Source organism: Aethalodelphis obliquidens, unplaced genomic scaffold (assembly GCF_003676395.1).
Source record: "Aethalodelphis obliquidens isolate GAN/ISIS:26980383/991018 unplaced genomic scaffold, ASM367639v1 scaffold31, whole genome shotgun sequence".
In the NCBI taxonomy this organism is placed as follows: Eukaryota; Metazoa; Chordata; class Mammalia; order Artiodactyla; family Delphinidae; genus Aethalodelphis; species Aethalodelphis obliquidens.
This window is the reverse complement of record NW_020837975.1, coordinates 3,363,396-3,390,056: the sequence shown is the minus strand read 5'-3', so window position 1 is coordinate 3,390,056 and position 26,661 is coordinate 3,363,396. Positions and strand designations below refer to the sequence as shown.

The following is a 26,661-nucleotide window of genomic DNA, read 5'->3' as shown; positions in this document are numbered from 1 at the left end:
GTGGGCACCACTTCTGTCATTCGCCATCAACCTAGCTAACACCATGCGTCCCAGCCCAGCATTCCCCAGAGGACCTGCCCAGGCTAGCTCCTTTAAAGCAGCTCCCACCCCATCATACCCAGCAGACTGCCCCAGCTCTCCTCCAAAGCAGCTCCTACTCCAGGGGGCCAGCCATGCACACCAGGGTGCCTGCAGCAATCACAGCCCAATCACAACAAGAGGGCACATGTGACCCACACAGGGGATACTCCAGGAGCACCTGGCTCTGGTGAACAGAGGGGACTGCACTGCTGGGTCCCATGGGACATCTTGTACATAAGACCACTCTTTCAAGATCAGGAGATGTAGCTGTTATACCTAATACATAGAAACAGACATCGAGATTTAGGCAAAATGAAGAGATGAAGGAATACCTTCCATGTGAAAGAAGAAGACATAACCTCAGAAAAAGAACTAAATGAAATGGAGATAAGCAATTTACCAGATAAAGTGTTCAAAGTAACAGTCTTAAAGCTGCTCATTGAACTCTGGAGAAGAATGGTTGAACTCAGTTTCACCTTCAATAAAGAGACAGAAAAAATAAAAAAGAACCAATCAGAACAGAATAATACAATAACTGAAGTGAAAAATATACTAGAGGGAATCAACAGCATATTAGAGGATGCAGAAGAATCAGTGATCTGGAAGACTAGGCAGTGGAAATCACCCAATAGGAACAGCAAAACACACACACACACACACACACACACACACACACACACAAATGAGGATAGTTTAAGGGATCTCTGGGACAACATCAAGCATACTAGCATTTGCATTATAGGGGTTCCAGAAGGAGAAGAGAGAGAGAAATGGATAGAGAATATATTCAAAAAAATAATGGCTGAAAATTTCCCTAATCTGTCAAAGGAAAGACACCAAGTCCAGGAAGCACAGAGAGTCACAAATAAGATGAATCCAAAGACACATTATAATTAAGATATCAAAAATTAAACAGAGCATCTTAAAAGCAGCAAGAGAAAAGCAAATAGTTACACACAAGGGGATCTCCATAATACTATCAGCTTTTACAACAGAAACTTTACAGGTCAGAAAGGACTGGCACAATATATTCAAAGTACTGAAAGGAAAAAATCTTACTACCAAGAATACTCTACCCTGCCAGGTTATCATTCAGAAATGAAGGCGAGATAAAGAGTTTCCAGATAAGTGAAAGCTAACAGAGTTCATCACCACTAAATCAACCTTACAAGAAATGCTAAAGGGACTTCTTTAAATAGAAAAAAAAAGGTCATCACTAGAAACAGGAAAATTATGAAAGAAAAACAATCTCACTGTTAAAGGCAAACATAGTAAAGGTAGTAGATCAAACGACTATAAAGCTAATATGAATTTTAAAGACAAAAGCAGTGAAATCACAATATCTAAAATAGTTAAGTGATACACAAAATAAAAAGATGTAAAATATGACATCAAAAACATAAAACATGGTTGGGGGAGTAAAAATGTAGTGCTTTTTGAATGTGCTCCAACTTGAGCAACCATCAACTTAAAATAGACTGCTATATACATACGTTGTTATATATGAACTTCATGGTAAATACAAACCAAAAACCTGTAAGAGATACACAGAAAATAAAAAGAAATGCAAACATAACACTAAAGAAAGCCATCAAATCCAAAGGGAAGAGACAAGAGAGGAAGAAACAGAGAAGAACTATAAAAACAACCAGAAAACAATTAACCAAATGGCAATAAGTATACCTATCAATAATTACTTTAAATGTAAATGAACAAAGGGGCTTCCCTGGTGGCGCAGTGTTTGACAGTCCGCCTGCTGATGCAGGGGACATAGGTTCGTGCCCCGGTCCGGGAAGATCCCACATGCCATGCAGCGGCTGGGCCCGTGAGCCATGGCCTCTGAGCCTGCGCCTCCAGAGCCTGTGCTCCGCAACCAGAGAGGCCACAACAGTGAGAGGCCCGCGTACCACACACACACAAAAAGATGTAAATGAACAAATGTTCCTATCTCTAAAAAGTGGTTATAGAGGGAACATATCTTAACGTAAGAAAGGCCATATATGACAAACAAAATTTACATGGAATCACAAAAGACCCCGAATAGCTGAAGCAATCTTAAGAAAGAAGAACAAAGCTGGAGGTATCATGCTCCCTGATTTCAAACTGTACTGGAAAGCTATGGTAATCATAACAGTGTGGTACTGGCACAAAAGAGCCCAGAAAGAAACCCACACTTACATGGTCAATTAATTTACAACTAAGGAGTCAAGAATATAGTGGGGAAAAGAAAGCCTCTTCAATAACTGATATTGGGAAAACTGTACAGCTACATGAAAAATAATCAAAGTGGACCACTTTCTTACACCACGAATTGGAAATGGATTAAAGACTTAAATGTAAGACCTGAAACCATAAAACTCCTAGAAGGAAACAAAGGCAGTAAGCTCTTTGACACTGGTCCTGGCAATATTTGTTTGGACCTGTCTCCTCAAGTAAGGGCAACAAAAGCAAAAATAAACAAATGAGACTATATCAAACTAAAAAGCTTTTGCACAGAAGGAAACCATCAACAAATTGACAATGTCACCTACTGAATGGGAGAAGATATTTGCAAATTATATATGTGATAAGGGGTTAATATCCAAAATATGCAAAGGACTCATACAACTCAACACCAAAAGAAGTAAATAATGCATTTAAAAAATTGGAAGAGGACCTGAATAGACATTTTTCCAAGAAAGACCAACAGACACATAAAAAGATGCTCAACATCGCTAAACATCAGGGAAATGCAAATCAAAATCATAATGAGATATCACTTCACACCTGTCAGAATGGCTATTACAAAAAAGACAAAAAATAACTGTTGGTAAGGATGTGGAGAAAAGGGAACCCTTGTGCACTGTTGGTAGGAATGTAAATTGGTGCACTCACCATGGAGAAGAGTATTGAGGTTCCTCAAAAAATTAAAAATAGATTACCATATGATCCAGCACTTCCATTTCTGGGTATTTATCCAAAGAAAACAAAAACACTAATTTGGAAAGATATATGCATCCCTTTGTTCACAGCAGCATTATTTACAACAGCCAAGATGTGGAAGCAACCTAAGTGCCCATAAATAGATGAATGGATAAAGAAGTTGTGGTATGTGTACACAATGGAATATTACTCAGCTACAAGCAAAGAATGGAATCTTGCCATTTGCAACAACATGGATGGACCTGGAGAGTATTATGCTAAAGTGAAATAAGTCAGACAGAGAAAGACAAATATCATGTGATTTCACTTATACAAGGAATCTTAAAACAAAACAAATGAACAAACTAAACAAAACATAAAAATTCTCATAGATACAAAAAACAAAGTGGTGGTCAGCAGAGGGGAGAGGTGGGGTGCTGAGCAAAGTAGGTGAAGGGGATTAAGGGTCCCAAACTTTGAGTTATAAAATAAATAAACCACTGGGATGTGGGGATATATTGTACAGCACAGGGAATGTAGTCAATAATGTTGTAATAACTTGGTATGGTGATGAATGGTTATTAGACTTATTGTGGTTATCAACTCATAATGTACATAAATGTCTAATAGTAATATAGTATATTGATATTGTACACCTGAAATTAATGTAATATTCCATGTCAACTATACTTCATTTTTTAAAAGGGAAAAAATACTATAATAACTTTTGCTTTTTAAACATCATAAGTATATTTCATTACTATTTTTTCAGGAAGAAATATGGCTAAAAGCTTCAAACATGTAAGTCCACAATGTTTTCCAATTTTTTAAAATTCCACACTAACTGACAGATCATCATGAATGATGTACAAAAGATTATTTTGTGGTAAGATAACTCTAAAGAGAAGTAATTCAAAATCATAGCTGCCAGACCAAAAAGAAACCAATATACAAGTACTTGCAATAAATCCTTAATAAGAAAATTACCAGTTTTACTATCCCTTTAATACTTTAATACAGTTTTACTACTCCCTTTCATCTTTAAGGGGAAAAAAATAACCTAAGTAATAATGGGTGAATTTATTCTCCCCAGCCTACAGACAAGGACTCAGATGGGACTGGGCCCAAATTACCCGAAGATAAATAACTTTAATAGAAAATGCCTTGGTAAATATTTTTGACCTACTTGTGTTTATAGACAACAGAAGTACCACCAGTTTGACATAGTAAGTTACGGAATGAGACCAGGGCTATCATAGGAAGGAAGACTACCTGGTAGTCATGCAAAGTTGCTTCATGTTACTTGCATTTCTCTTTTGCACTTAAAGTCATCTCTACATTTTTTTTTCTTTTTAAATTTTTATTGGAATGTAGTTGATTTACAATGTTGTGTTAATTTCAGGTGTACAGCAAAGTGAAGATACACGTGTGTGTGTGTGTGTATATATATATGTGTGTGTGTGTATATATGTGTGTGTGTGTATATATATATATATATATATATATATATATATATTCTTTTTCAGATTCTTTTCCCATACAGGTTATTACAGTATATTGAGTAGAGTTCCCTGTGCTATACAGTAGGTCCTTGTTAGTTATCTATTTTATATATAGTAGTGTGTATATGTTAATCCCAATCTCCTATTTTTTATTAAAGCCAAGAAGATATTCTAACCAATTTTGCTGTTGTAAAAATATCATTTTTCAAGACAAGAAAAAAAAGAAAAATGTTTAGCAAATTAAAATAACATACCTGAAAACCCAGAGGATGTGGGGAAGAGGACTGAGAGTGCCAGGGACAGAATCTGCACTGCCATATAGTGGGAAAGTCACATAACTGCCCTGAACCCCCAAATCTGGGAAAGTAATTTACCCCTTTACATCGGTCAACTGAGATCAAGCACGTAAAGTACTTTAGTGAGTTAAAGGAACATATGCATGTAGATGTATGTAAAACTGAAAAACAATTCCACTTGAAAAAAAACTCCAAAATCATACCAGAGTTGTTCTAAAGTTAACTTTGACCCTCCGAAAACCTGAAAAGTGCAGAGTATACTTTTGGGTCCATGGAATGTTACTGTATAACTCAAAACAAATCATGGTGAATTTCTCCTTAAGGAGAAAACTGAAAATGGATGTTTCAAAGACCTTTCTAGCTGACTCAGTAACTAAGTAGAAGTTGTACGCCATTTTTCAGAGAAATCTGCAAATTGTTTTAAGTTTTTTGCAATTTCACATATGATAGAAGTCACCAAACAAAAATATTTTAAAACACCAAATCAAAGGTGAAGCTAATTTGATGAAGAAAACAAACAGATGAATTTTTAACCTTAGTTAATTTATATGGTAAAAAGTAAATAACCAATTATTTGAAAATTGTACCTAATTTGCTAACTTCTATAACCTCATATTTTTGAAATATTATGTCTATCTATACTGTTACATCTAAATCACTGTATTTTTCATTGTGTAACTCAGCCCATTGTGAATCTTTTTATGTTTATGTAATACATATCTCCATTTTTCCTATTGAAAAATAATGAGATGATAGATTCACTTAAGGAAAAAAATTTAAGGAACTCATATTACTTTTCTATTAACCCATGAAAATTACAACAACACACATTTATTTTCTTACAGTTCTGTAGGTCACAAGTCCAGCACGGAGCTAAATTCAAGGAGTTGGCAAGGCTGCACAGCTTTCTGAAGTCTCTAGGGAAGAATCTATTTCCTGTCCATTCAGGTTACTGGCAGAATTTAATTCCTTGCAGTTGAAGGGACCAAAGTCTCCGTTTTCTTGAAGGCTGCAAGCAGAGCGCCATTCCCAGCTTCTGGAGGCATCCACATTCTTTGGTTCATGGCCCCTTCCTCCATCTTCAACACCAGCAATGGCCGGTCAGGTCCTTCTCAAGTTGAATGTTTTTGACCCATTCCTCATTCAGCTTCTTCCACGTTTAATTAGTCATGAATAGTTTGGGCCCATAGATAATCCAAGATAATATCCTCCTCTCAAGGTCATTAACCTTAATTATATCTGCAATGTTCATTTACCATATAGGGTAACATATTCACATGCTCCAGGGTTCCAGGGATTATGATATGGATATTTTTTTGGGGGAGGGGGAGTCATTATTTTCCCTACCACAGAAATATTATCTGATATCCTAGGACCAGATAGTTTCCATGTTATTTAAACTTATCCAGGGCATTAAAAAAGATGGAGCTCATCGAAATCCAAATTATGAGACCATCATAACCCTAATAACAAAACCAGTCAAGAATAATACCTAAAAAAGAAATCTACAAGCTAAACTAATTTGTTAATACAAGTGCAAATGGAGTTACTATAATGTTAGTAAATCAAATATAGCAGCACATGAACAAAAGTAAAGCATGATTAAATAGGGCTTGTTTCAGGATGCAATGAGTGTTGAACATCACGAAGTATATCCAATCAATGTTATGTTCATGCAAGTTACTATATTAATAATTTAGAGGAAGAACAATACACAATCTTCTCAAAAGATACTAAAAATGCATTTTGTAAAATTTATCATGCATTATTTAGTGAAAACTCTTACTAATATAACAGAACTTTGTAAACCTGAATCTGAATCAATCAGAAACCAATTGTAAACATCATACTTGATGAAACACTAGATATTCCTGCTTAAAATCAGGAATAAAGCATAAGCTATATTTTGAAGTCATAAATTCGACTTACAGGAATACTTCCTTCCCCAAAATATTGCATAACCTTTTTTATGCAATAAAACCCTAACCCTAATCCTAAAAGAAGAAAAATTTGGGGGCTGACTGTGGCCTCAGGCAAGGAAAACATACGTGACATCAATAGAAGTTGAATGAAATGCATCCATGCTTAAACAAAATGACATGAGATTGATTTTATATTTTCTTTTATAACCAGATAGGGTAGAATGCCCATAATATTGTGAAGTTAAAGTTTCAGTGGACACAATTTTTATTTAAAAAATGTGTGCTTTATTTATGTATTTTTTAAAAATATTTTCAACTTTACTTCTAATCTTCTTTCATTGCATATGCAAAGAAAAAGTTTAGAAAGAACCTCTTTGAATGAGTAACATTCATTATTATCTTTGGTGATGGGAATAGGATTTGGGTAAGTGAAGGCAGATTTTCAAACTTACCACACAACTTCTTTATTTTTTGCCCATTTAAGAGCAGTTAAATAAATAAGAATGTATAATAAATAAAAAGAATAAATATAACTATAGAATAAAATATAATTAAAATGTACAATAAATAATAGTTAACCTGTAAAATTTTTATCTTTCAAAAAATTCTCAGATTTTTTTTCCTCACACTTAAGTCATCCAAGAAACTATTGTTAAACATCAGTCTTTCAAGTCTTTTCATGGTTGTAGCTATCATTTGCTTAAAAGAAAAATAACAAAAAATCTAAAACAACGAGCAAGAAGTATACTGCAAGCTGGAAGATCAATGCTGGAAGCGTCTTAACATGACTCACACTTGTGACCTCAGAGACTAATAACACATTTGCTTAGTTTTCATGCCTCGGGAGGTTATTTCCACGGACAATTTTTCACACATTGCTAAGGATACACTGTTAGACAAAGGCATCAATATTTCTTAGGAAAGGACAACACTGTGTTTAAGAAGCAACTTCTTTCATAAAAAAAAAAAAAAAAAGGCTAGGAATTTGGCATTTGACAAGATTAGCCTTACCAGGGAGAATGTACCTATTTCCCTACAGTAAGAGTGGTTAACTTTACCCAAATAAAAATGTTAATACCTCAGATCTAAAGATTGTTATATCTTTAAATACTACATAATATTTAAAGTAAATTTCCAGGAAAATTGATAGCCTAAAAACTCATGTAAAATTGAAGATATAATAAAACAAATTTAAATGACCAAATTCCTATCTTTATCTATCCTCATATAAACAAATTTAGTCTTGTTCAATTGCATATAGATGCATCTTTGTTGTACAACACAGAATTGTGAGTTTGTCAAAAATGAATAAGGTACTTTAAACATACCAAGAGAACTGAATCTATTTGGAAATATAATTTCTTAGTCTCATTTATGGCAATATTGAAGTTTATTTAGCCACAGAAAGATATTAAAGCACATATGGCCTAAAAGGATAATAAGATATCATGATTCCATTTTCCTTTACCAATGTCACTAAAATTAAATTTAGTGACATTAATTAACCTACTCGAGTAGGTGACTTTTGTCTTTCTACTACCTTCATATTCCTCTTTTTTGATCATTCTGTAACATAGCCTAAATTTCACTAGTTATTAAACTTTACATCAGACCCACATAGGGAAACCATTAACAATGCAGTTGCCGAGCAGGAGTTTCAAGATGGCGGAAGAGTAAGACGCAGAGATCACCTTACTCTCCACAAATACATCAGAACTACATCTACACATGGAACTGCTCCTATAGAACACCCACTGAATGCTAGCAGAAGACCTCAGACCTCCCAAAAGGCAAGAAACTCCCCACGTACCGGGTAGGGCAAAAGAAAAAATAAAGAGACTAAAGGATAGGGACGGGACCTGCACCAGTGGGAGGGAGCCGTGAAGGAGTAAAGGTTTCCATACACTAGGAAGCCCCTTCGTGGGAGGAGACTGCGGGTGGTGGAGGGGGGAAGCTTCAGAGCCGCGAAGGAGAGCACAGCAACAGGGGTGCAGAGGGCAAAGCGGGGGGATTCCTGCACAGAGGATCGGTGTCGACCGGCACTCACCAGGCCGAGAGTCTTGTCTGCTTACCCGCCGGGGCAGGCGGGGCTGGGAGCTGAGGCTCGGGCTTCGGTCGGAGCGCTGGGAGAGGACTGGAAGCAAACGTGAACACAGCCTGAAGGGGTTAGTGCACCACGGCTAGCCGGGAGGGAGTCCAGGAAAAAGTCTGGACCTGCCGAAGAGGCAAGAGACTTTTTCTTGCCTCTTTGTTACCTGGTGGGTGAGGAGAGGGGATTCAGAGTGCCGCTTAAAGGAGCTCCAGAAACGGGTGCGAGCCGCGGCTATCAGCGTGGATCCCAGAGATGGGCATGGGACGCTAAGGCTGCTGCTGCAGCCACCAAGAAGCCTATGTGCAAGCACAGTTCATTATCCACACCTCCCCTCCCGGGAGTCTGTGCAGCCTGCCACTGCCAGGGTCCCGTGATCCAGGGCCAACTTCCCCGGGAGAACGTGTGGTGTGCCTCAGGCGGGGGCAACGTCACGCTGGCCTCTACCGATGCAGGCTTTCCCCGCATCTGTACCCCTCCATCCCCCCGGCCTGAGTGAGGCGGAGCCACCGAATCAGCTGCTCCTTTAACCCAGTTCTGTCTGAGAGAAGAACAGACGCCCTCAGGCGACCTACACGCAGAGGCGGGTCCAAATCCAAAGCTGAACCCCAGGAGCTGTGCGAGCAAAGGAGAGAGAGGGAAATCTCTCCTAGCAGCCTCAGGAGCAGAGGATTAACTCTCCACAATCAACTTGATGTACCCTGCATCTGTGGAATACCTGAATAGACAATGAATCATCCCAAATTGAGGAGGTGGACTTTGGGAGCAAAGATATATATATATATATATATATATATATATTTTTCCCCACTTTTCTCTTTTTCTGAGTGTGAATGTGTATGCTTCTGTGTGTGATTTTGTCTTTATAGCTTTGCTTTTACCATTTGTCCTAGGGTTCTCTCTGTGTTTGTTTTTTTAATTACTTAAAAAAATTTTTTAATAATTATTTTTATTTTAATAACTTTATTTTATGTTATTTTACTTTTTTTATTTTATTTTATCTTCTTTCTTTCTTTTTTTTCTCCCTTTTATTTTGAGCCGTGTGGATGAAAGGCTCTTGGTGCTCCAGCCAGGCATCAGGGCTATGCCTCTGAGGTGGGAGAGCCAAGTTCGTACACTGGTCCACAAGAGACCTCCCAGCTCCACGTAATATCAAACGGCGAAAATCTCCCAGAGATCTCCATCTCAACACCAAGACCCAGCTTCACTCAAGGACCAGCAAGCTACAGTGCTAGACATCCTATGCCAAACAACTAGCAAGATAGGAAAACAACCCCATCCATTAGCAGAGAGGCTGCCTAAAATCATAACAAAGCCAGAGACACCCCAAAACACACCACCAGACATGGACCTGCCCACCAGAAAGACAAGATCCAGTCTCATCCACCAGAACACAGGCACTAGCCCCCTCCACCAGGAAGCTTACACAACCCACTGAACCAACCTTAGCCACTGGGAACAGACACCAAAAACAACGGGAACTATGAGCCAGCAGCCTGAGAAAAGGAAACCCCAAACACAGAAAGTTAAGCAAAATGAGAAGACAGAGAAACACACAGCAGATGAAGGTGCAAGGGCAAAACCCACCAGACCTAACAAATGAAGAGGAAATAGGCAGTCTACCTGAAAAAGAATTCAGAATAATGATAGTAAAGATAATACAAAATCTTGGAAATAGAATAGAGAAAATACAAGAAACATTTAACAAGGACATAGAAGAACTAAAGAGAAAACAAACGGTGAGGAATAACACAGTAAATGAAATTTAAAATTCTCTAGAAGGGATCAATAGCAGAATAACTGAGGCAGAAGAATGAATAAGTGACGTGGAAGATAATATAGTGGAAATAACTACTGCACAGCAGAAAAAAAAAATGAAAAGAATTGAGGACAGTCTCAGAGACCTCTGGGACAACATTAAATGCACCAACATTCTAATTATATGGGTCCCAGAAGAAGAAGAGAAAAAGAAAGGGACTGAGAAAATATTTGAAGAGATTATAGTTGAAAATTTCCCTAATATGGGAAGGAAATAGTTAATCAAATCCAGGAAGCACAGAGAGTCCCACAGAGGATAAATCCAAGGAGAAACATGCCAAGACACATACTAATCAACCTATCAAAACTTAAATAGAAAGAAAATATATTAAAAGCAGCAAGGAAAAAACAACAAATAACACACAAGGAAATTCCCATAAGGTTAAGAGCTGATATTCCAGCAGAAACTCTGCAAGCCAGAAGGGAGTGGCAGGACATAGTTAAAGTGACAAAGGAGAAAAACCTACAACCAAGATTACTCTACCCAGCAAGGATCTCATTCAGATTACATGGAGAAATAAAAATCTTTATAGACAAGCAAAAGCTAAGAGAATTCAGCACCACCAAACCAGCTTTACAACAAATGCTAAAAGAACTTCTCTAGGCAGGAAACACAAGAGAAGGAAAAGACCTACAATAACAAACCCAAAACAATTGAGAAAATGGTAATAGGAACATACATATCACTGATTACCTTAAATGTAAATGGATTAAATGCTCCAACCAAAAGACATTGACTGGCTGAATGGATACAAAAACAAGAACCATATATATGCTGTCTACAAAAGACCCACTTCAGACCTAGGGACACATACAGACTGAAAGTGAGGGGATGGAAAAAGATATTCCATGCTAATGGAAATCAAAAGAAAGCTGGAGTAGCAATTCTTATATCAGACAAAATAGACTTTAAAAGACTATTACAAGAGACAAAGAAGGACACTACAAAATGATCAAGGGATCAATACAAGAAGAAGATATAACAATTGTAAATATTTATGCACCCAACATAGGAGCACCTCAATATATAAGGCAAATACTAACAGCCATAAAAGGGGAAGTCAACAGTAACACGATCATAGTAGGGGACTTTAACACCCCACATTCACCAATGGACAGATCATCCAAAATGAAAATAAATAAGGAAACACAACCTTTAAATGATATATTAAACAAGATGGACTTAATTGATATTTATAGGACATTCCATCTAAAAACAACAGAATAAACATTCTTCTCAAGTGCTCATGGAACATTCTCCAGGATAGATCATATCTTGGGCCACAAATCAAGCCTTGGTAAATTTAAGAAAACTGAAATCGTATCAAGTATCTTTTCCGGGGCTTCCATGGTGGTGCAGTGGTTGAGAGTCCGCCTGCCGATGCAGGGGACATGGGTTCGAGCCCCAGTACGGGAAGATCCCACATGCTGCGGAGCGGCTGGGACCGTGAGCCACAACTACTGAGCCTGCACGTCTGGAGCCTGTGCTCCGCAACAAGAGAAGCCGCGATAGTGAGAGGCCCACACACCGGGATGAAGAGTGGCCCCCGCTTGCAACAACTTGAGAAAGTCCTCGCATAGAAACGAAGACCCAACACAGCAAAAATAAATTAATTAATTAACAAACTCCTACCCCCAACATCTTCTTTAAAAAAAAAAAAAAACCTACAAACAAATGACAATGAAAACAGGACAACCCCAAACCTATGGGATGCACCAAAAGCAGTTCTAAGAGGTTTATAGTAATACAATCCTACCTTAAGAAACAAGAAACATCTCAAATAAACAACCTAACCTTACACCTAAAGCAATTAGAGAAAGAAGAACAAAAAAAAACCCCCAAAGTCAGCAGAAGGAAAGAAATCATAAAGATCAGATCAGAAATAAATGAAAAAGAAATGAAGGAAACAATAGTGAAGATGAATAAAACTAAAAGCTGGTTCTTTGAGAAGATAAACAAAATTGATATACCATTAGCCAGACTCATCAAGAGAAAAAGGGAGAAGACTCAAATCAATAGAATTAGAAATGAAAAAGGAGAAGTAACAACTGACACTGCAGAAATACAAATGATCATGAGAGATTACTACAAGCAACTGTATGCCAATAAAATGGACAACCTGGAAGAAATGGACAAATTCTTAGAAATGCACAACCTGCCGAGACTGAATCAGGAAGAAATAGAAAATATGAACAGTCCAATCAGAAGCACTGAAATTGAAACTGTGATTAAAAATCTTCCAACAAACAAAAGCCCAGGACCAGATGGTTTCACAGGTGAATTCTATCAAACATTTAGAGAAGAGCTAACACCTATCCTTCTCAAACTCTTCCAAAATATAGCAGAGGAAGGAACACTCCCAAACTCATTCGATGAGGCCACCATCACCCTGATACTAAAAACAAAGATGTCACAAAGAAAGAGGACTACAGGCCAATATCGCTGATGAACATACATGCAAAAATCCTCAACAAAATACTAGCAAACAGAAGCTAACAGCATATTAAAAGGATCATACACTGTGATCAAGTGGGGTTTATCCCAGGAATGCAAGGATTATTCAATATACGTAAATCAATCAATCTGATACCCCATATTAACAAACTGAAGGAGAAAATCCATATGATCATCTCAATAGATGCAGAGGAAGCATTCAACAAAATTCAACACCCATTTATGATAAAAACCCTCCAGAAAGTAAGCATAGAGGGAACTTTCTTCAACATAATAAAGGCCATATACAATATACCCACAGCCAACATCATCCTCAATGGTGAAAAACTGAAACCATTTACACTAAGATCAGGAAAAGACAAGGTTGCCTACTCTCACCACTATTATTCAACATAGTTTTGGAAGTTTCATCCACAGCAATCAGAGAAGAAAAAGAAATAAAAGGAATCCAAATAGGAAAAGAAGAGGTAAGTCTGTCACTGTTTGCAGATGACATGATGCTATACATAGAGAATCCTAAAGATGCTACCAGAAAACTACTAGAGCTAATCAATGAATTTGGTAAAGTAGCAGGATACAAAATTAATGCACAGAAATCTTTAGCATTCCTATATACGAATGATGAAAAATCTGAAAGTGAAATGAAGGAAACACTCCCATTTACCATTGCAACAAAAAGAATAAAATATCTAGGAATAGACCTACCTAAGGAGACAAAAGACCTGTATGCAGAAAATTATAAGACACTGATGAAAGAAATTAAGGATGATACAAATAGATGGAGAGATATACCATGTTCTTGGATTGGAAGAATCAACATTGTGAAAATGAGTATAGTACCCAAAGCAATCTACAGATTCAATGCAATCCCTATCAAACTACCTCTGGCATTTTTCACGGAACTAAAACAAAAAATTTCACAATTTGTATGGAAACACAAAAGACCCTGAAAAGCCAAAGCAATCTTGAGAAAGAAAAACGGAGCTGGAGGAATCATGCTCCCTGACTTCAGACTATACTACAAAGCTACAGTAATCAAAACAGTATGGTACTAGCACAAAAACAGAAATATAGATCAATGGAACAGGATAGAAAGCCCAGAGATAAACCCATGCACATATGGTCACCTTATCTTTGATAAAGGAGGCAAGAATATACAGTGGAGAAAAGATAACCTCTTCAATAAGTGGTGGTGGCAAAACTATACAGCTACATGTAAAACAATGAAATTAGAACACTCCCTAACACCATACACAAAAATAAACTCAAATTGGATTAAAGACCTAAATGTAAGGCCAGAAACTATCAAACTCTTAGAGGAAAACATAGGCAGAACACTCTATGACATAAATCACAGCAAGATCCTTTTTGACCCACCTCCTAGAGAAATGGAAATAAAAAGAAAATAAACAAATGGGACCTAATGAAACTTCAAAGCTTTTGCACAGCAAAGGAAACCATAAACAAGACGAAAAGACAACCCTCAGAATGGGAGAAAGTATTTGCAAATGAAGCAACTAACAAAGGATTCATCTCCAAAATTTACAAGCAGCTCATGCAGATCAGTATCAAAAAAACAAACAACCCAATCCAAAAATGGGCAGAAGACCTAAATAGACATTTCTCCAAAGAAGATATACAGCCTTCCAACAAACACATGAAAGAATGCTCAACATCATTAATCATTAGAGAAATACAAATCAAAACTACAATGAGATATCATCTCACACCGGTCAGAATGGCCATCATCAAAAAGTCTACAAACAATAAATGCTGTACAGGGTGTGGAGAAAAGGGAACCCTCTTGCACTGTTGGTGGGAATGTAAATTGATATAGCCATGATGGAGAACAGTATGGAGGTTCCTTAAAAAACTAAAAATAGAGCTACCATATGACCCAGCAATCCCACTACTGGGCATATACCCTGAGAAAACCATAATTCAAAAAGAGTCATGTACCAAAATGTTCATTGCATCTCTATTTACAATATCCAGGACATGGAAGCCACCTAAGTGTCCATCAACAGATGAATGGATAAAGAAGATGTGGCACATATATACAGTAGAATATTACTCAGCCATAAAAAGAAACGAAATTGAGTTATTTGTAGTGAGATGGATGGACCTATAATCTGTCATAAAGAGTGAAGTCAGAAAGAGAAAAACAAATACCGTATGCTAACATATATATATGGAATCTAAGGGAAAAAAAAAGTCATGAAGAACCTAGGGGCAAGATGGGAATGAAGACACAGACCTACTAGAGAATGGACTTGAGGATATGGGGAGGAGGAAGGGTAAGCTGTGGCAAAGTGAGAGAGTGGCATGGACATATATACACTAAAAAACGTAAAGTAGATAGCAAGTGGGAAGCAGCTGCATAGCACAGGGAGATCAGCTCAGTGCTTTGTGACCACCTAGGGGGGTGGGATATGGAGGGTGGGAGGGAGGGAGACGCAAGAGGGAAGAGATATGGGAACATATGTATATGTATAACTGATTCACTTTGTTTTAAAGCAGAAACTAACACACCATTGTAAAGCAATTATACTGGAATAAAGATGTTTAAAAAAAAAAACAAAAAAAAACCAATGCAGTTTCCTGTGATTCAGTCCCTGATTCTGAATCATTAGGATGGGGATGGGCCCAGGAAACTGAATTTTAATAGCCACCTCTGGTGATTCTGGCTAAAGTTCTCTGAATCACAGTGCTCTCTATTTTTTTTAAGACTCCCTTGAAAATTATTTGTGTTGAGGGTTAAGCTAGGATAGTTATCAAGGTGTTTTCTTGTTTGATTTATAATTTTCTACCAATTGAATTTTCTCATAATTTACATATGCCTCTGGTTAAAAACTACTACAGTTCATTTTCCTACCAGTCTTTAAACCTTCATCAAAAATCTTAATAGTCTGCCTTTCATGATTAACTTCACTTGTCTTTTTTTTTTTTTTTTTTTGCGGTACGCAGGCCTCTCACTGTTGTGGTCTCTTCCGTTGCGGAGTACAGGCTCTGGATGCGCAGCCTCAGCGGCCATGGTTCACGGGCCCAGCCGCTCCGTGGCATGTGGGATCTTCCCGGACCGGGGCACGAACCCGTGTCCCCTGCATCGGCAGGCGGACTCCCAACCACTGTGCCACCAGGGAAGCCCTTAACTTCACTTGTCTTTAATGGCTTTTAAGAGTCTTAATCCACTGTAGGATTTTGATATACACCTCTGTACAGTATGTTTCTTGAGTGAATTTTCTACTTCTCTAACTGGAGAATAAATGTCCCATCCAAAACTACCTGGTACAATGTTGTACATTCTGTGATTGTTCAGCAAATATTAGCACCTGACTACACGTCTCAATAAGAATCTGCAACAATTTTAAAGCTCTCTACTGGCGGTTTCAATCCCTTTTTGAGATACATTGTTCAGAAGTTCTTCACATTTCACCTAAATCCACCAAGTAAGTGCCTTCTTTTTATGTAGATAGCAGAAAGGAAGCAAATTCTATCACAACAAAGAAATTATTCGTAGTTCTTAGAACAAATAAATCATCATTCAACTCCTTTCCCCTGGTTTAATTTTAGTTCATCAAATTGCTCTTTATATTTCATTTGCAAGAAATATTTTCATTGAAAAAGTCTAGTGCCTATGTTCTAATTACTTACTAAAAGAAATTTATATTCTATCTCGTGTTGATAATTTCCATTGGATTAAATTCATTGTGAACCATTAGAGTACTACAGAACTTCTGGAATGTATTCATAAATACTAGTCTACTCGTGATTAATATAATCTTTTGTTAAAACATACCATGTTTGTTTTTTTCCTACAACCCCCAAAGTGTGTATCTTTGCCAAAAGCATTTCAAAGCCGTAATCTTTTAAAGAAACAAAATTAAAACCAAGTAACACACCTATGACTTAACTATTTCTACTTCAAAAAATGGAACACTTCAGTTCAGTATTCAAAGTTACAAAAGTCATTTTATAGATATCTAAGTATCTAGAACTATTGGCAATCAGTTACCTAATTATTAGATGCCTCCCTGATTCTCAGAAATAAAAATGTATTTTGATATAAGCAAAAATTTTCAAGTGCTCTTTCCCAGAAATTCCCCATCTGTGTTTTTACATCACTTAAACACACCTAGAACATCAGTGATTTTCTGGTGTCAACTTTCAAAGGCATCAAACATTTGTGTAGTGTTCAGTGTGGTACACACTGAAGCATTTTGAAAATATTTTTTAAACATAAAAACCAAGAAAGAGATCTTTAGAATGAAACAATCTAGTTACCAAAGGGTACATTAATCAAATCATATAAAAAAAACATAATTTCCACACTCATGAAAGTAGATTGAGTGCAAAACTCTCTAATTTCATCTGCTAACATAGCCATCTATATGGATCATGAACCGAGTATTAAAATAAAATATGCCTTGTCTTGAACAACACTGTTTTGTTAATCATGTATTTTCATGTTTTGAAAATGGAGAACATATTTGGACTAGTTCAAGAATATCGTATAAGGACCTTATACCAAAGGTTTTTAATGAAAGTGTGCAAAACCACCCCTGGCCCCCATATGACTACAGAACATAATTTTAAAGTCGAAGTCCTAAAAGCTTGAAATCTAGACTCAATATCTTGTACCAATTTTCCTCTCACCCACTCTCTTCAAAACAGAGATGGGCATCATCAATCCCCATGCCAACGGGAACACAGAGCCCCTGGAAGCAGCAATAACATTCTATTGACTCAGAGGATATGTCACCTGTTCTGAGAATTAATCATGCATCATTTTATACGTTCGATTGAATTAATTCCTCTTGTCATTTCAAGGTTCAATAAAGCCTCTTTCAAATTACAAAGAAATGAATAAAGAAGATTCATATAAGTATTCCTTTAATGCTTATTAATGGTTTTACAATGATCGCAGTTAAAAAGATTTCTTCAGAACAACAGTAAAACAATGATCAGTACCATAGGCACTGAGCTTCTAAATTTAAAATCCATGATGTTGCTTTTTAAAGTCATTTGATGGTGGTCTGCTTTTACTATATCAATAAAATCATTCATGGTAGAAAAGAAACAGATCCATAAGTAAACCTAGTGGGACTTGATTAATTTGTACAGATAATGGGCCAACAGTTACTTAGTAAGGTTAAAGAAAAACATATAATATTTTTGCAGTCATGACAATGCCAAATGCCATGCTTTGGGAGACCAAAAAGTTGTAGATATTGCTTACAAATGTAGTCACTCCTGTAAATAAACTGGATATTTACACTGTTTAATTCAAAATGCATTCTAAGAGTTATTCTCAATCAGGTTTTAAAACATAACCCTGGAACTAGCATTATTACAATAATAAATACAATTGAATTTTCCAAATTTTCTTAGTTGTTAAATGTGGGCTGCCTTCACATTAAGTGCCATATGAAATTCCTAATGGCAGATATCAGGTTAAGGTTCTTTCACTCAACACATACGGAGGATGTGCCCCTCCTGGTTCCTGAAAGAGGAGTGGGAAAAAAAATCTTACAAACATGTACCGACTTTAAAAAGCTTGCCATACAATTGCAAATCAAATAAGAACAGCATCACAACTAGTGGGGCTTCTTCCTCCTACCTTTCTCCTCAATCGAAATAAAAAAATACAGTGAAGTGGGTAAATAAAGACACCTCCACAAAGCTAGTGTAACAAAGTGGATTATTCCACGTGGGAAACCACCACAGCAAGTCAACATTGACTTCCCCCAAGGATTTTATGCCTTTGACCTCTATGCATAACATGGCATATCACATAATTGCACCATAGAAAAGGTGATTAAACAAAAGATCTACTTGTCTCTTAACTAAATGACGACTTGAACTGCCTCAGTAGTTGACACACACCATAAAGACAAGTGTAAGCTATGGTTTAGAAAGGCATGCCTTTCTAAAGAATTTGAAAGGCATGAGGAGAAGGAAACAAAAGCCTCTATGAGCCAATGTCCTCAAATACAGTACAGTGATCCCCACATCTGCATCCCTGGAAAAATGATACAGCAAAAGTGTCCAAAATAAAATGACTTAAGGCATCCTTAACTAAGAAAGATGTGCTCACCTCTATAGGTCCAGGAAATGTGGCATCCTTTCTCTCTTCATGGGGCTCCAGGGATCTCAGCTCCAAGAGTAGAACCCAAGTCCTGCCTACAAGTCTTCACCATGAGTCATCATGCCCTGTACACAGTGGGCGGGCTGGTGATCAGAAAACTAGGGATTGGGCTTCCCTGGTGGCGCAGTGGTTGAGAGTCTGCCTGCGGATGCAGGGGACACGGGTTCGTGCCCCGGTCCGGGAAGATCCCACATGCCGCGGAGCGGCTGGGCCCGTGAGCGAGGGCCGCTGAGCCTGCGCGTCCGGAGCCTGTGCTCCACAACGGGATAGGCCACAACAGTGAGAGGCCCGCGTACCACCAAAAAAAAAAAAAAAAAAGGAAAATAAAAAAAGAAAACTAGGGATCTGATGGATCAGACGCCTGAGAAGAAATGCTACACTAAACACAGGACGTCATCGGGCTTGGACCAGCATAGAACAGCTATGATGAACATCAGGGGAAATGATGACAGTTCAGGTAACTTGGTCAACAACCACTGGCCCAAGCCAAGTAGCTGTTCAATGTGATAATTTGGTTGATAAGCGGATTTGATCAAAAATGAATGTGTGCAGTTATTGTTTTACAACTATGAGTAAATTTGGTGTGCTACTGCTCCTGTATTGCCCTGTCTCCCCATCCACCTAACTGCACAAGGTAAAATCAGAATGATTTTGCAAATTAGGAAGACACATTTCCAACAACTGAGCATTCCTTGAAGCAATCTGATGGTTCTCCATTCCTTGGCACAAAAATGGAAATGCAGTCTGACAAGCTTAATATGTTTGAAAAACAAAGAAACACTGCCCAACACTCAAAAGCCATGCCTTAATTTTTAAGTAATGTATTACAAAAGCAATAGCATGCTCACAGGAGAAAATAAAACACAGACAAGCAAAAAATGGAACATAACAGACATCAAAAAGCAACATGGCTGGAAATAAGCAAAGTAACCAAAACATGATTAAACCACATGTTTGCCATGTAGATCCTTCCTTATGCATACATATTCATAGAGTATTATATTTTTACATGACAGTTTACATACCTAATACATTAAGTATCAGACATTTAAGTTGTTCCAATTTTGCAATATGATGAATAATAGTACAGAGAAGACATATGGGCTAAAAGTTACTAAATAGAATAATGCAAAGATGTAGAAAAATATGAAGTGGACAAAAGAAGCTTTGCAAAACATGACAGTTTAACAAACTGATGAATCAGAAAATATTAGTGATTGAGGAGTCTCACATTTAACCAAATTGTCATTTAAACCTGCTTATCTACTTGCTTTAAGTCCAAATATTTTTGATCAACACATGTGCTACAAAGAGTTTGATATGTATCAGTAGGACTCAGAGGCTTTTTACATAGATTCATTACATAAATGATTGTTAAAGATTAGACTAGATGAGAAGCCCAGTGTACTCGTCTACCATGGCTGCTGTAAAAAGTTTCCAGAAACTTGGTAGCTTAAAGCAACAGAATGTTATTCTCTCACAGCTCTGGAGGATGGAAATCTGTACTCCCCCAGAGGCTCTAGGGGAGAATCCATCCCTTGCCTTTTCTGCCTTCTGGCAGCATTCCTTGACTTGCAGCCACATCACTCCAATTTCACTGCCTCCTCTGAGAAACCTCAGTTCTGCTCTTAAGGACTTTCAACTGATTAGATCAGCCTCCCTTCAGACAAGCCAGGATAATCTCCCCAAGACCCTTAATTTAATCACACCTGCAAATATTCTTTGTTCAAATATGATAACATTTATCAGTTTTAGTCATTGGGATCTGATATCCTGGTGGGGGGAACACTTTTCAACCTACTACACCTAGTATTCACAGAAATTCTTCTAAAACTGTCTTGAATCTGACCATTTCTCATCGGAACTATATTAGTCCCCATGTTTCCATGTCTACTCTAAGGATGCAAAGTATACGCCTCGTATTTGAATGCCTTTGCTATTGTCCCACGTGAAAATATCATAGGATCACCTCCCCAGACGAAATTAATTCCTCTTGCTCTATTTCTTGTTTATTCCTTGGTCTTCCTGTGCCTCCATCCACACAGCAAGACTTTGAGAGTCATCTTTTTTCATGTTACCCACATCCAATCGATCCCTGAGCTCTGCTGATGCTTTTTTAGTTCATTTCAGATCAGTCCCACTCTCCCTTTCCCAACTCTGAATATTCTTGCCTTAGCTGGAGGTGGAGGTGGCAGGGCTCAGCTGGCCTGCTGCTGGGCTCTGCCCTCCACATCTGCCCCCCTTTACCCATTCTCTTTTCTGCTGTCAAGTGACCTCTCTAAAACTTTCTAAATCTGAACACCTCGCTTCCCTACTTAGACCCTTTGAATGCCTCCAATTACTCTCAGATTTAAGTCCAAATAGCACAGACATACAAGGCCTTTCTTCATTTGGCCTCTCCCTACCCCTGCAACCTCATCTAGTATTTCTATCCCACCCCCTCCATCTATCCTAAGCAATTTGACGTAATTTCAGTTTTCCCAAAGTATCACGATTTCTTTCATTTCTGTATTTTGGAACATGTTACAGGTTTCTGCCTTAGGGGGCAAACAAGAAGACAACTCCTATTTATACTCCACAATTTGGCTAAGAGAACATCTTGTTTAAGAATGTATCCTTATACTTTTTAAATAGGTAAATTTTATACAGTAGTATGTGAATCATATCTCAATAAATGGTTATTAAACAAGAAGAATGCATCCTTTTCAATGATGTACCAAAACTCATTTAGCATCATATACATCTCCTACAACTTTGCAAGCCTCCCGCACCTCCCTCTATAACATTTATACGATATTTGCATCTATTGGCACATCTGACTCCTGAGGGCAGGACCCTGACAAATTCATCTTCATTTTCTCCTCAATTAATATAATGTCTGGCACAAAGCAGACAGTAAATGCTTATTGAATGAATGACTAAAAGATTATAATCCTTAAACACAGTGATACACAGTTGAAACAAATTCTAATAAATCCAGCAAGTGTTAGAACTGAGTTTATCACCTGGATTGAAGTCAACTGGGTATCATTTGTCACTTAGAATGTAAATTACCCTAAGGACTAAATTACTCTTAGGACTGACCAATAGCAGCCTTTAAATTTCAAAGCACAGGCATGTACATGTAATTGTGCTTTAAAGCAATGTAATCATTTCCCAATGAAATACATCCTTTGTCCTCAATTTGAATTCTAAGAGTTAGTGTTCATATTTACCAATCTGCATGCAGGAATGAATCACCATCTGGCTACTATAAGCTGTGTTTAATTAGCTTTAAAGCATTTTTTCTAAGAGTGTCCGTCCTTCCAACTTAAGCACCACTAATTTTCTTTGCTGCCACATTATAGAACATATAAAGTAAACATATCCTTTTTCGTGGGGCCAAAACATTCATTACAAATACTTAAAACCAGCATCCACACCCAACCCAAGAGTCTTCATATCTTTGCATCACCAAATATATAAACTTTCTTTTTTTTCCTGTTTTCAAAGCTTTTTCATAAATGGTAAAGATCAATCTTCATGAGATATATTACTAACAACCAAGTTTTCATTAATTGTCAAAATAACAGAATAACATAATGCTATATGTTCTTAGTTGGAAGAGAGTACAGCCCAGAAGAATTATATACAGATAACATGGGCAAACTTTAGACACAAAATCTACTGATTACTTTCCTAACAGAGTACATCTCCTGGCACAGCAAACCTGGCTTCCTCTCCACCATTCAGCAGGAAAGACAGAGGAGTCAGAGAAAAAGGAATAAGGGATCTTTTCTTGCCTTCTCTGAGCTGATGGGGTGGGGCGGGAGAGGGGATAAAGTCTCACTCAGTAACTCTCAGTTTTCTATCTGCTGGTTTAGGAGGAGAGATTGTATCTAAATAACCTCCACTATCTCACTGCCATAATTCCTTGTCTCAGCACCGTGCTTGTCTTTTTTTAGAACTTTGTAATTTAGACTCATCACATAAACTTCCTGCTAGCAAAACTCTTCCCAGTTTGTAAAAGAGGATTGAATATTTTAATATTTTACAGTATTCCACAAAGAGCTTCTACAATCCTAGTCTGGAAGTCACTGAACAAGCATAGGGCATCTGGGAGGAGAACTTAAATAGTCAAAGAATTTTATGACAGGAGAAGGACGTCATCCGTTAGAACTGAATCAAGAAGGTACTCACAGGCTCACCCCGTGATCCATCCTGCCCTGGAGCACCTGGAGGTCCTGCTTCTCCCTTTTAATGATAAAAAGAAATAGAGAATTCCATTTGCACATATGCTCACTAAAATAATATGTGACATTACATACTAAAGCATGTTAAATATAGACAAAAACAAAAATTACTTCTGCATTATTTTTTTTCCTTTCCTTTCCTTTTAAAAAATTGATAGTTGATTTACAATGTTGTGTTAGTTTCAGGTGTACAGCAAAGTGATTCAGTTATACATATATATTCAGTTTTATGTATTTTTTTTCAGGTTCTTTTCCATTATAGTTTATTACAAGATATTGAATATAGTTCCCTGTGCTATACAGTAGGTCCTTGTTGTCTGGATTATTGATATCAACTTTTCCTGACATCAGATAACTCATTCTGAAATTCATAAGGTGACTATATAAATATCAAATCTATACATGACAGCAGATAATTGAGTTGTTATAAAATAACTGGGGTACTTGTATACTTCTTATGAGAATAGGATTATTCTTCTCTTCAAAGTAAATGTGACTTATATCACATTTATATCAGTCTTTTTCATATCTATTTTTATTTTTACTTTAAAATTTTTCACCTGTCGGACATAATGTGACCTTGCCTCTCAAGAGTTGCATTTTAAAATCAAAAGAAAACTTTCATTAAGAATGCAGCTATTTATAGGTTATTACTTGAAATTATTTAGCACTTTAATCCAGTATCTATTTAAAATAAACATCTAAAACGTGTATTTTAAGTAGCTGTTCAAATTATAATAGTTTTCAGTTATATATCTTCAAATTACTCTGCTCGAATTATTTACGCACCTTATTTTACACCCACTTTCTGGAACGCTTTAAGTTTTTCCCAAATGAATCAATTGCTAGCATGTAAAAACGTATCTGACACTATGCCTACTAAAACAATAAGTATTAGCTGAATTTAATCCTAAAATGTATAATATCCACAGATCAATACAGCTATTAAAATGCCTGGACGAAAATAAAGAGCGGTTGGGGAGAGTCCCTTGAAATAGACACAGACACACACCACACACACACCCTCAAACATTTAGACTTCTTGAAATCTATCAGTCATCAAGAGCCTTGATACCGTGTGTCTGCTCAGCAAAGTATTACATCTTAACAAGCAAAGTTCTCTGCAAACAATTGTGCCACACTTGGCATTGTACCAGAGAGAACATTTCATCCTACATGAGAGCAAGAGAGAAAGTAAAACAAAAACGAAAATATTTTGCTTGTAACTAACTCAAATACCTGAGTCAAAATAAGTTTAAGGGGGAAAAGATCTCAGAATACATGTGCTGAAGCATATGCCAACACCATTTTCCATAGTTTCATATTCTAATGAACTCCCCAAATTGTACAAAATGAACCACAGAGGGAAGAACCAATAATACTTGGCTAACACAATCAGCCCTTAGGAAAAAAAATCCAGCCTTATCACATTATATAAACACTGCTTCCCCCACTTTTATGAATCCTTGCAATTCATTAGCACAGGGAAATACCAGCTAAAGCCAAATATTTCATCTGTTCCAATTTTATTTACAAACACTAGATGACAGTTGAGGATAGAAGGGGAAAAGGATAATGTTTTCCTGTAAATTAACCAAACTAGAGCGCAGGGAGGTCCTGCTTACCCAACGGTTCTACAGAAAATCTTATGAAAATATCAGAGAAACAGAGATGGATGTTAGATTCACAAAAGCCACAAGTTAAAAAGCCTAAACGATTAGAGAAAAGGGCTATGGCAGGTCCTAATGCCAGAGGGAAATTATACAATAACAATCCTGAACTGGACACTCACAGCAGTAGTCAGTGTAAGTAGCTTCGGGCAGGAAAAAACTCTTTGCAGGAAAGAGCTTTCTGCAGGGGGCACCCCTTTGTCTTGACACTAACCTTACACCAGGCACCCCTGTGCTCTACTCATCTCTGGCCCCAGCACACCTTTCAAATCTTTTGATCACATAATACTTTGCCTAACTTGTTGGTTCTTTCCGTAGATCAAAGAAGTAGAAATGAAGAATAAGTAATTACCAGATAACCAGAACTTTTCCCTAGCTTCCCATTCAGTAATCTTGCAATCCGTGTGAACGAGATAGGATCTAAAGAAAGATCACGAGGAGTTGACAAGTCTGCACTCAAGCTGGCATACAGTGGGGGATGGCAACCACTCTGACCCACTAGCCCAATGATTAACTGAGATTACTTCCTGTTTCCCTTTAAAAGCTTTTATGGCTGAGCAGAATCTTCGGAGGTGGTTTTTGGGAGGACACTGAGTCCATCATCTCCCCAGATTGCTGGCATTCTGATTAAAGGCAACTTTCCTCTCTACCAACATTTTATGAGTATTGATTTTGTAACAGCGGGACCAATTTGATAACATCAGGTGGAATCACCCGTGTCAGTGGTTCTCAAGGATGGTCCCCAACCCAGCCAGATCAGCTTCGCCTCACTTGGGAACTTCAAAATGCAAACTTTCAGGCCTTGCTGCAGACCTACTGAGTCAGAAACTCTGCATGGCAGCGCCCAGAAATTTATGTGAACAGCTAATTCTGATGATTTGAGAACGATGGCAGAGTTGTAAGTCATTAGGTCGCTTAACTTCTCTCACCTCCAGGTACTGTCATATGTGACCGTCTTACTTAAGCAAATCTGTAGTTTAGATCATTGTTCAGTAGGTGTCTCTATGTAGGAACTGTTTTCCTGGCTTGCACATTCTTTAAAGGCAAGAAACACATCCCACATGAGGTATTTTTGTTTGTTTTTTGTTTAATCACCCAGAATACTTAGAATAGTGCTGAACACAATATACGAATATATGTAAGACTATATGTTCCCTGCTTTACAACCACTGGAGCACATCAAGGAAGGAGGAATGGATGATTTATTCTTAAATACTCGATTTTGAGAAGATAAAGGAAATGGGAAAAACATTTGCAGGTAGGGCTATCGCATATGCTGTTGGAAGATTATGCAGTGTAATTACAACAAGATGATGGCCAGTAATCTTTACGTAGGAATGTTCTCTTCATTCTTTTGTTTTCTTTCTTCATTCTTTCAATAATGTTTCATTCGGATATGAAAGGATGATTTCTGCTTAGTCATTTTCCATACAATTATCCAGTGTGATGCACAACTAGTATATGAAATTCAATACTATAACCAGAACTTAATCTGATCACTTGATTGCTTTTATGACCTGGAGATCCTGGTATAAACCAATATGTTT

At 37.4% G+C, this 26,661-nt stretch overlaps 1 protein-coding gene across 2 annotated transcripts in view; it reads right to left on the bottom strand.

Annotated features, from left to right (window-relative positions):
- The window catches only part of COL21A1 (collagen type XXI alpha 1 chain), a 186,122-nt gene that overhangs the window by 25,301 nt on the left and 134,160 nt on the right, over window positions 1-26,661 (bottom strand). For both annotated transcript variants that reach the window (XM_027126885.1, XM_027126886.1), the window contains one exon: window positions 23,392-23,445. In XM_027126885.1, the coding sequence (XP_026982686.1) occupies window positions 23,392-23,445 (54 nt within the window). The remainder of the gene's footprint in view (window positions 1-23,391; window positions 23,446-26,661) is intronic.